Genomic DNA, 12,113 nt, shown 5'->3' on the forward strand with positions numbered 1-12,113 from the left:
CCTTCCAAAGAACACCCAGGACTGATCTCCTTCAGAAGGGACTCGTTGGATCTCCTTGCAGTCCAAGGGACTCTCAAGAGTCTTCTCCAACAACACAGTTCAAAAGCATCAATTCTTTGGCGCTCAGCCTTCTTCACAGTCCAACTCTCACATCCAAACATGACCACAGGAAAAACCATAGCCTTGACTAGACCAACCTTTGTTGGCAAAGTAATGTCTCTGCTTTTGAATATGCTATCTAGGTTGGTCATAACTTTCCTTCCAAGGAGTTAGTGTCTTTTAATTTAATGGCTGCAATCACCATCTGCAGTGATTTTGGAGCCCCCCCAAAATAAAGTCTGACACTGTTTCCACTGTTTCCCCATCTATTTCCCATGAAGTGATGGGACCAGATGCCATGATCTTAGTTTTCTGAATGTTGAGCTTTAAGCCAACTTTTTTACTCTCCACTTTCACTTTCATCAAGAGGCTTTTGAGTTCCTCTTCACTTTCTACCATAAGGGTGGTGTCATCTGCATATCTGAGGTTATTGATATTTCTCCCGGCAATCTTGATTCCAGCTTGTGTTTCTTGCAGTCCAGCGTTTCTAATGATGTGCTCTGCATATAAGTTAAATAAGCAGGGTGACAGTATACAGCCTTGATGTACTCCTTTTCCTATTTGGAATAATAATAAAGTGAGATTAATACTTTATTTCTCATTTCTCCAAAAATATGTATTGTAGAGGATTTGAATGTTAATAGGCACAGCTAAATCTAGTACTGGAAAGAAAATGATCTTGTGTTTGAGTCTATCTGTTAATAGAGGATATCAAAGACATTGATAAGATAGAACTATTTTTAACTTATGTCCTGATTACTTCAAGGTTTCCAAGAAGCTGAAACAATAAGTGAAATAATAAAAATGAATGAGTCATATTTGAGGTTTTCTATGTTATCTTGATCATGAAATCCAACCTTTGGTACAGGCCTCCAGGAAATTATAAAAATGTATTATTAGGTTCCTGGTTCCCCCAAGGGCCATCTTCTCTAGGGAAGAACTGGCAATTAGAAGTACATTTAACTTGTTGCTCAGGTATTCTTTTCCCTGGAAGGATTCTCTGATGCACTGACCTATCCAGAAGGGAGACCACTATCATGGAGCTTGAAATTCTAAAGCTAGCTTCTCAATGAAGAGTTGATGGGATCATCTGCAAGAAGTTTCCTTTCCACATACCTCGTTATTCAACTTGACCATGTGTAACTGGGAGAACTCATTTTACTCTTCACTGCTTTTTTTTTTTTTTTTTTTTGCTTTAAGAGTATATAAAGAGAATAATGGAAAAAGTGAACATTAATAAAACTTAGTTTTATATTCTACCTTAAAGTTTAATTGAATAATATGTGTATTCCTCATCAAGGAAGTTGAAATAGACTTTGGAGTAAACTGATCGGTTTGATTATTCAGAGGACTTATTGGCTACAAGTATAAATGGTGTAAGTTAAATGCAGAGGTCAATAATCTTTGCTTGATAGAATAAAGATGGGATTTAGGGTAATTATGAGACCCATGGGGCAGTCAGGGCAGCCTCACCGCTCACAGTAATTTTCTCAAAGCAGTGAGTACCCAGACCTGCCCCTACTCTATATCTAGCTGGTGAATTGATAACAATTTTGAGTACATTAGAGCAGTTACTTTACTTATATTTAGATATTTCTTGGGGTCCCATGATGTGTCAAAATCCAATTCCCTATGTCTGTTTTCTCATGCATATTCCAATCAGTTTAAAACCACATAGTTTCAGCTTTAGAACTCTAAGACAAAACATGAAGATTATATTTAATTTCTAATCATAGAATTAGTTATGTAAGCTGTAGAAATTTGGAAAATACTGAAGAACATGGGAAATAAAATATCAACCATAATCTCACATTCAGGAGCAAATGTCCTCAATGTATTAAATTATTTTTCTTACCAATCTTCTATACATATGTTTTAACATACATTAGAGAAGTATATAAAATTTTATAAGTGAAATTTTTAAATTTGAACTTTATTTTTAAAAGATGTATATAAAATCTGTAATCTTTAAATGCTAATTCAATAAGTATATTCACTAAATTTTTCCCTATTTTTACATAATTCGTAAAATGGACTATTTTGTGATTTTTAAATTCACATTATTTTGTGCACAAACTTTTAAATTAGCCTCCAAAATTGTTACTTCTAATGTCCAAATTATTCCAATAAATTGATGTTCCATTAAAGTATTTCAGACACTATGGCCAAGGAAACTGAATTTCTTTCTTCTGGTTACTCTATGTCTTATAAAAATAGTTTGAGACCAGAATAAAAAAAGACTAGGTCAACTAAAATAACTTTTAAGATACTATTCCTACAGAGTTTTGGGAAAAGCAAGACTCATCTGTGACATTATCAGAGTACTGTTAAAAGGCAGAGTTTCAGTGTATTTTACTTTTTTACGGTTCTTTTTTCTTTGCTTTTTAAGGCAAAGCATTCTTTCTCGAAATTTTTATTACCCACACCACAATGATGGAGAATGAAAGGAATGTGACTGTGTTCATTCTAGTAGGTCTTACACAGAACCCCCAAATGCAAAAAATAGTGTTTGTGGTGTTTTTGGTCTTGTACCTGGTAACCCTCTCAGGCAACCTGCTCATTGTGGTTACCATTACCACCAGCCAGGCTCTGAACTCCCCCACGTACTTCTTCCTGACCCACCTTTCCTTGATAGACACAATTTACTCTTCTTCTTCAGCTCCTAAGTTGATTGTGGACTCCCTTCAGGAGATCAAGACAATCTCGTTTAATGGGTGTATGGCTCAAGTCTATGCAGAACACATTTTTGGTGCTACTGAGATCATCTTGCTCACAGAGATGGCCTATGACCGCTACGTGGCCATCTGCAAACCTCTGCACTACACGGCCATCATGAGCCACAGGCTGTGCGTCCTCCTGCTGGGGGTGGCCTGGACTGGAGGATTTGTCCACGCAACCATTCAGGTCGTCTTTACAGTCCGGCTGCCCTTCTGTGGCCCCAATGTCATAGACCACTTCATGTGTGACTTGTACCCTTTGTTGAAACTTGTCTGTGTGGACACCCACATCCTTGGTCTCTTTGTTGCTGCCAACAGTGGGTTCATCTGCCTGTTAAACTTCCTCCTCCTGTTGGTCTCCTATGTGGTCATCTTGAGCTCCCTAAAGAGCTATAGCCTGGAGGGGAGACGCAGAGCCCTCTCTACGTGTGTCTCTCACATCACAGTAGTTGTCTTATTCTTTGTGCCCTGTATCTTTGTGTATCTTCGCCCAGTCACCACTCTGCCCATTGATAAAGCTGTTGCTGTCTTTTACACTATGGTGGCCCCTATGTTAAATCCTTTAATCTATACCCTCAGAAATACCAAGGTAAAACATGCTATGAAGAAACTCTGGAAGAAAAAAGTGCGTTCAGATAATAGTTAAACAGAATCATTAAACATTACAGATAGAAGTAATAGAGGTACTCTAGTCCAAGCCTCAAGAAGGCAATGGCACCCCACTCCAGTACTCTTACTTGGAAAATCCCATGGATGGAGGAGCCTGGTGGGCTGCAGTCCATGGGGTCGCTAAGAGTCAGACTCGACTGAGTGACTTCACTTTCACCTTTCACTTTCATGCATTGGAGAAGGAACTGGCAACCCACTCCAGTGTTCTTGCCTGGAGAATCCCAGGGATGGGGGAGCCTGGTGTGCTGCCCTCTATGGGGTCGCACAGAGTCGGACACGACTGAAGCGACTTAGCAGTAGCAGTAGCAGCAGTCCAAGCCTCTTGATGAATATGTCGAATCTAAAAACAGAATGAATAATACTTGCTGATAGCCACTTAAGCACAAGAACTAAAGCCTGGGTTGGAATCCAGACTTACTGTCTCCCATCTCTCACTCTCCTTATCACAACTTAATCCTTCTTAATCAATAAATACTTATGTATTAAAGGGAAATCTGGAAATATCTTCAGAAGCTAAAAAGTACAAATCTAGAGTTTTGAATCGGTCTTATTATGTAACGTGGAGATGTGTTGGTTACTACTGATTATTAAAAAGAGTGCCTAATGATATTCCTTTACTTTGGACTCTGGCCTCAATATAGATTTTTTGTGTGTGAATTTTCTTGTTCATTAAATCTTGTTTGTACAGTAAAAGAAATACTATTTATGGCATGCTTAGAAGACTAGCATTGTGTCATGTATTTTCCATATTGTGTTAGGTGGGGTCCAGTCAGAGAACAGAACAGAGTGATTTGAACCAAAAAAGTTCACAGGCAATCATTAATTATGTCAGGCACTAACTATAAAAAGGGTAATGAGCTCTCTCTATAAAAGCCCTTTGACTGAGAAATGAGTATCCAAGGAAGGAATTCATTTAGAATGTGGACTTACTTCCCAGGCCAGGATTTCACTCTTTGGAGAAAGTGTAGATTTTGCCCATGGGTGAAGCGATGGCATGCTTGACCCAACTTCAGGCTAGTGGTAGGGCTGAGACCCATACTGAGATGTGACTGTTTGTCCACATACTGTTTACTCATTACACGCAACTCTAGTGTCTTTTCCAGACAGTTTGGACAGAAATGAGGTAATGAAACTGGTGATATTTATTAAAAAACACTTCACATAGTTTCCCACTGAGCACGATCAGAGGGTCCAGAGATGATCATTGGTTCATCAGCTGTAACAGTGATCTCTACTCACATTGCACTTCATTGCTTATGCTACTTTAACGTTTTTCTCTTGACGTTCTGGTACTTATATCACAAGACAATTTTAATTATCCCTAAAACAGTTAAAATACTGTTCTTCTATCAGTTCTATTTCACTCTTCCTTTGCATCCATGTACCCATGTTCCTCAGACCAGCCTGCTGCCACCACAAACTCATTCCATATGTTTTTGTGCTTTGTTTTGTTGCTATTCACTGCTGTCAACAGTTGCGGGTATGCCAAACTACACTCACATTTGTATTTCTTTAAATTATTTTTTTATTATTTTCTTTTACAATATTGTATTGGTTTTGCCATACATCAACATGCATCCGCCATGGGTATACACATGATTTATGAAAATAATAGTTGAGAATATTGGTATCTTTATGTTACGGTACCAACAACACATTATATAATAATTACATCATATAATTTGGCTTCTGATTCTTAAAAGATTTTTCATATGTGAGGAAACCTACAGAACACTTTATTTTATTAATATTTAAAAATTAAACTTGGCACACAGATTTCTACAGATCCTCATAGTTCTTTTTTAAAATTAATTTTAATCAGAGTATAGTTGCTTTACAATGTTGCATTAGTTTCTGGCTGTACAGCAAAGTGAATCAGTCATGTATGTACGTATATCCCCTCCTTTTTGGACTTCCTTTCCATTGAGGCCACCACTGAATAGAGTTCTCTGTGCTATACGGTGGGTTCTTCCGATTTAGTTGTTTTATACATAGTAGAGTGTATGTGTCAGTCCCAATCTCCCAATTCGGTCCACTCTCCCTTCCCCACTTGGTGACCATAAGTTTGTTCTCTATATGTGTGACTCTATTTTTGCTTTGCAAATAAGTTCATCTGTACCATTTTTTTGGAGAAGGCAATGGCACCCCACTCTAGGACTCTTGCCTGGAAAATCCGATGGACGCAGGAGCCTGGTGGGCTGCAGTCCATGGGGTCGTGAAGAGTTGGACACCACTGAGCAACTTCACTTTCACTTTTCACTTTCATGCATTGGAGAAGGAAATGGCAACCAACTCCAGTGTTCTTGCCTGGAGAATCCCAGGGACGGGGGAGCCTGGTGCACTGCCGTCTATGGGGTCGCACAGAGTCGGAGACGACTAAAGCGACTTAGCAGCAGCAGCAGTACCATTTGTTAGATTACACATGTAAGTGATATTATTCAATGTTTGTTTTACTCTTTCTGACTTACCTCACTCTATATGAGAGTCTCTAGGTCCATCCACATCTTTGTGAATAGCACTATTTCATTTTTTATAATATTCCATTGTATGTATGTATCACATATTCTTTATCCATTCCTCTGTTGATGGATGTTTAGGTTGCCTCTATGTCCTGGCTATTGTAAATAGTGCTGTAATGAACATTGGGGTGCATGCATCCCTTCAAATTGTGGTTTTCTCTGGGTATATTCCTAGGAGTTGGATCACTGAATCATATGGTAGTTTTAACAGAAGCAGAAGATATTAAGAAGAGATGGCAAGAATACACAGAAGAGCAGTACAAAAAAGATCTTCACGACGCAGATAATCATGATGGTGTGATCACTGACAGAGCCAGACATCCTGGAATGTGAAGTCAAGTGGGCCAAGAAAGCATCACTATGAACAAAGCTAGTGGAGGTGATGGACTTCCAGTTGAGCTATTTCAAATCCTGAAAGATGATGCTGTGAAAGTGCTGCACTCAATATGTCAGCACATTTGGAAAACTCAGCAGTGGCCACAGGACTGGAAAAGGTCAGTTTTCATTCCAATCCCAAAGAAAGGCAATGCTAAAGAATGCTCAAACTACCACACAATTGCACTCATCTCACACACTAGTAAAGTAATGCTCAAAATTCTCCAAGCCAGGCTTCAGCAATATGTGAACCATGAACTTCCTGATGTTCAAGCTGGTTTTAGAAAAGGCAGAGGAACCAGAGATCAAATTGCCAACATCCGCTGAATCATCGAAAAGGCAAGAGAGTTCCAGAAAAACATCTATTTCTGTTTTATTGACTATGCCAAAGCCTTTGACTGTGTGGATCACAATCAACTGTGAAAAATTCTGAAAGAGATGGGAATACCAGACCATCTGATCTGCCTCTTGAGAAATCTGTATCAGTTCAGGAAGCAACAGTTAGAACTGGACATGGAACAACAGACTGGTTCCAAATAGGAAAAGGAGTACGTCAAGGCTGTATATTGTCACCCTGCTTATTTAACTTATATGCAGAGTACATCATTAGAAACGCTGGACTGCAAGAAACACAAGCTGGAATCAAGATTGCTGGGAGAAATATCAATAACCTCAGATATGCAGATGACAACACCCTTATGGCAGAAAGTGAAGAGGAACTCAAAAGCCTCTTGATGAAGGTGAAAGTGGAGAGTGAAAAAGTTGGCTTAAAGCTCAACATTCAGAAAACGAAGATCATGGCATCCGGTCCCACCACTTCATGGGAAATAGATGGGGAAACAGTGGAAACAGTGTCAGACTTTATTTTTCTGGGCTCCAAAATCACCGCAGATGGTGACTGCAGCCATGAAATTAAAAGACACTTACTCCTTGGAAGGAAAGTTATGACCAACCTAGATAGTATATTCAAAAGCAGAGACATTACTTTGCCAACAAAGGTCCATCTAGTCAAGGCTATGGTTTTTCCTGTGGTCATGTATGGATGTGAGAGTTGGACTGTGAAGAAGGCTGAATGCTGAAGAATTGATGCTTTTGAAGTGTGGTGTTGGAGAAGACTCTTGAGAGTCCCTTGGACTGCAAGGAGATCCAACCAGTCCATTGTGAAGATCAGCCCTGGGATTTCTTTGGAAGGAATGATGCTAAAGCTGAAACTCCAGTAGTTTGGCCACCTCATGAGAAGAGTTGATTCATTGGAAAAGACCCTGATGCTGGGAGGGATTGTGGGCAGGAGGAGAAGGGGACGACAGAGGATGAGATGGCTGGATGGCATCACTGACTCGATGGACGTGAGTCTGAGTGAACTCTGGAAGTTGGTGATGGACAGGGAGGCCTGGTGTGCTGCGATTCATGGGGTCGCAAAAGAGTCAGACACGACTGAGCAACTGATCTGATCTGATCTGATACTGATTTTCACAGAGGCTGTACAAATTTCTATTCCTTACGCATTTCATGGTACCTTGTCCTTCCACTAGTTTATAATTTATAACACCTCGTTGTAAGTTTTTACTCCCTCTTGGGAGTTTTTTGGTGGATCTTAAGCTTTTTGAAGGCAGAATCCAGGTCTCTCTCTCTCTCTCTCTCTCTCCTTTTTTTTTTTTTACCATTGCAACCCCAGCAACTATCAGCATCTGATACATACTGTGTGCTCAAAATGTTTGTTAGTTAATGAATTAAGACAAAAAAGAATAAAAGGAGTGCATTTATCTTGAAATTGCTTTGTATGTATACAGAGCCACACATTTTTAAAAACAGCTTTTAATGATGAAATGTTACTTAAAAGTAAATAGGTTAACCGAAGAATATAGCTTAAAGAGCGTATATTAATAAGGTAAAAAATCTTGCTGAGAGCAGGGAGAATATTAAGGTAAAGCATTTGCTCATATGCTGAGAAGTGTAGTTTAAATTTCTTTCTCATCCTCAGTTTAAACAGGAAGAAAAGCAAATTATAGTTCCCTCTGAGATCAAGCCAGACTTTTCCTTGAAGTTGAATCAACTTAAAGTAGAAATGAATTCCCTAGCCTCTAGTACTACTTTTTGGACTTCATTTTAGTGAATTTAATTATTTTCCTTTATATATTCACCCACACATTCAATATTTATCATGCACATGATATTGTGTTATCTTGTAGAAACTATTGCTATATAGTAGGCATGTACTTTATAGTACTTTACAGATTGTGACTGTATATGTCAAAAATAGAAATTCTTTTCTGACATCAAAATGTCCTTTTATTTGAGTCATTACTCTTTCTGATGTGTTACCAGCAGAGCATGGGTTATATGAGCAATACTAAATGGTGCTGAAGGCTACAGGGAAATTTGGAAATGGTGTAATATTAATTATCTACCCCTCAGAGGTAGACAGGGCCAGTGTGTTTATAGCATTAAATAGTTACATACTATAATATTGCAGGTACCATGTGACTATCATTTGTGATATATAAAAACAAGCACAGATATTAATGAAAAATTATTAGGCTTTTAGTGATAGTGATTCAATATATACACTGTTAAGCACAGGTCCTGGCTCAGTACATGGTTAGTAGTACAATTATCTAAACATTCTGTCATCATTGCCTGGAAGTTCATTGAAGTTTAGGGCATGACTTGGGAAAATAATCAATTTTGATTACTGGCTTTCCAATACATCCACTTTGATGCTTTCCTCTTTATGACACTTTTTGACACTTTCCTTTTTCTGCTTCCCAGGTGGTGCCAGTGGTAAAGAATCCACCTGCCAATGTAGGAGATTCAAGAGACACAATTTCAATCCCCGGGTCGGGAAGATTCCCCTGGAGTAGGAATGGCAACCCACTCCACTATTCTTGCCTGGGAATCACATGGACAGAGGGGAGCCTACAGTCCATGGGGTCACAAAGAGTCAGGCACTATTGAGCATGCATGTATGCACACATATCTTTATGCATGCCTCCTTGGTTTATTATAGAGATTATTTGTTATTGTTCAGTTGCCCAGTTGTGTCCAACTCTTTGTGATGCCATGGACTGCAGCACGCCAGGCCTCCCTGTCCCTCATCATCTCCCAGAGTTTGCCCAAGTTCAGGTTCATTGCATCAGTGATGCCATCCAGCCATCTCATCCTCTGATGCCCTCTTCTCCTTCTGTCCTCAATCTTTCCCAGCATCAGGGACTTTTCCAATGAGTTGTCTGGAACTTCAGCTTCAGCATCAGTCCTTCCAGTGAACAGTCAGGGTTGATCTCCCTTAAGATTGACCAGTTTGATCTCCCTGTTGTCCAAGGGACTTTGGGGAGTCTGGAGTCTTCTCCAGCACCACAGTTTGAAGGCATTAATTCTTGGGCGTTCTGCCTTCTTTACAGTCCAGCTCTCACACTGGCATGTGAGCACTGGGAAGACCGTAGACTTGACTATCCGGACCATTGTTGGCCAAGTAATGCCTCTGCCTTTCAGCACACTGGCAAGTTTTGTCATCGCTTTCCTGCCAAGAAGCATGATTTCATGGCTGCAGTCACCGTCTGCAGTGATTTTGGAGCCCACAAAGAGGAAATCTGTTACTACTTCCACCTTTTCTCCTTCTATTTGCCATGCAGTAATGGGGCCGGATGTCATCATCTTAGTTTTTTTAATATTTAGTTTTAAGCTGGCTCTTTCACTCTCTTCCTTCATCAAGAGGCTATTTATCTCTTCCTCATCAAGAGGCTATTTAGCTTTTCTTCGCTTTCTATCACTAGAGTGGTATCATCTAGTGATGATATCTGAGGTTGCATCTGCATATCTGAGGTTGTGATGAATTATAGAGATTATTACTCGACGGCAATAAATTCCATTATTTCTTTAATTTGTCATTAGAAGAAAAACCTGTGAATTCATGTAACTGGTTGAAGCTAGTAAAACTAAACCCGACTCTGGCAGAATTTCATGCATACGGAAAGACCAGTTAAGGGTCATTTTTCTCTCTTTTCTTGCACTCATTTCTGATCTACTCAATGCAGAATCTGTGATTTGTAGCAGTTAAATTTTTTTTCTTTATCCCATAAGTATTCCTTGCTGAGATCATCCACAATGTCCTTTTGACCATTGCCTCTACTGAATCAATGTTGTGTTCCAAGCACATTTATGTACCACCTAAAATATCTTTCCTACTACACAATTTCCTAATGGCGTTTTTCATCTGGGCATTTCTCAAAGTATAGATTAAGGGATTTAACATGGGAGTGATGATAGTGTAGAATAAAGCAACTGCTTTATCAATTGATAAAGTAGCTGCAGGTCGCATGTACACAAATACACAGGGCACGAAGAATAAGACAACCACGGTGATGTGGGAGACACAGGTGGAGAGAGCCTTGCGCCTTGCCTCTAAGCTGTGGGTCCTCAGGGAACGCAAGATGACCACATAGGAGACCATCAAAAGGAGGAAGTTTAATAGGCAGATGAACCCACTGTTGGCAGCGACAAAGAGCCCTAGAGTGTGGGTATCAGTGCAGGCGAGACTGAGCAAAGGGTTCAGGTCACACATAAAGTGATCTATGACGTTAGGGCCACAGAAGGGTAAGTGGAAGATGAAGAGGATCTGTATGGTTGCGTGAAGAAAGCCTCCCACCCATGACACTCCCACTAGCAGCCCACACACCTGCCGATTCATGATGCTTGTATAGTGCAAGGGCTTGCAGATGGCCACATAGCGGTCATAGGCCATCACAGTAAGAAGGATGCCCTCAGCTCCTCCAAAGAAATGTTCCCCAAAGATTTGGGTCATGCATCCGTTGAATAGGATAGTTTTACTTTCATGGAGTGAATCTACGATCAATTTGGGAGTGTTGACAGAGGAATAAGAGGCATCAATAAAGGAGAGATAAGCCAGGAAAAAGTACATGGCGGATTCCAGTAAGGAACTGGTAGCAACAGTGACCACGATGAGCATGTTTCCTACCACAGTGATGATATAGACGACCAAAAAAACAGCAAAGATGATGTTCTGCATCTTTGGATTCTGTGTGAGTCCCAGTAGAAAAAACTCTGTCACGTTGTTCCTATTCATGGGTTTCATGTGATGGGAAATTGCATTACCTGAAAAGAAAACATATTTTCTTAATGCACCCTTGGGTTTATTAAACTTCTCATTCTAATATATAATAATTATTCTATCAAGTATTGATTCTTTTGATTTGTATGTGTGTGCTTGTATTGAAAAGATTGTGAGATCTTCATGAATAATCTCATTGCCTCCCAGGTGAAGTCTTTGTTAAGATTATAGAAATGAATACCTTTTGTCAACATACAGGCAGGAGAGCTGCTGTGTACGCTTTCTCATTCCAGATGACTAAGAGTTTGACACAGTACATTACGTACACAGTAGCAATAAATCCTGAAAAGGACGTGGAAGTTTGGTGTAAAGTCTATAAGTGAAAAGCTATAAGATTTTCATTTTAGTCTTTTGGAAATGGGGAATCATGAAAACTGAGACTATGGGTGAATTGGTGAACAGGAATATGAAGGGGAATCTTGAATGTTATTCTAGTAAAGATCTTTGTTTGTCTTGGATGAAATGGCCCACAGTTAAGTAAGGGGGTGGAAGGCAGACACAAGAACCCAAGTTGTTTTAATAGATTGCTGATAATGATTGCATAAGGAGCGACAGAACAATGGTGATGGGAATTTAAGGAATGGATACAAGAGGTACTTAGAAGCATGC

At 39.6% G+C, this 12,113-nt stretch overlaps 3 protein-coding genes across 4 annotated transcripts in view; 2 read left to right on the top strand and 1 right to left on the bottom strand.

Annotated features, from left to right (window-relative positions):
* The window catches only part of LOC109569227 (olfactory receptor 4C12-like), a 177,282-nt gene that overhangs the window by 142,552 nt on the left and 22,617 nt on the right, over positions 1-12,113 (top strand). The gene's annotated exons all lie outside the window — the stretch shown is intronic.
* LOC109569237 (olfactory receptor 4C12-like) overlaps positions 1-12,113 on the top strand; it is a 30,360-nt gene continuing 18,247 nt past the window's right edge. Inside the window, exon 1 of the mRNA XM_070804254.1 lies at positions 1-12,113. This exon is cut by the window's right edge and continues 18,247 nt beyond it. Within this exon, the coding sequence (XP_070660355.1) occupies positions 2,530-3,462 (933 nt within the window). The 5' untranslated portion in view covers positions 1-2,529 and the 3' untranslated portion in view covers positions 3,463-12,113.
* LOC109569276 (olfactory receptor 4C46-like) lies at positions 10,533-11,468 on the bottom strand. Its single transcript, XM_019974584.2, has one exon. The coding sequence runs from the start codon at positions 11,466-11,468 to the stop codon at positions 10,533-10,535; it is 936 nt and encodes a 311-aa protein (XP_019830143.2).

The sequence above is a fragment of the Bos indicus genome, chromosome 15 (assembly GCF_029378745.1).
Source record: "Bos indicus isolate NIAB-ARS_2022 breed Sahiwal x Tharparkar chromosome 15, NIAB-ARS_B.indTharparkar_mat_pri_1.0, whole genome shotgun sequence".
Classification (NCBI taxonomy): Eukaryota; Metazoa; Chordata; class Mammalia; order Artiodactyla; family Bovidae; genus Bos; species Bos indicus.

What these genes read in the sequence shown, in the direction of transcription:
- LOC109569276 (XM_019974584.2), bottom strand. Translation starts at nt 11,468, where the DNA reads ATGAAACCCATGAATAGGAACAACGTGACAGAGTTTTTTCTACTGGGA.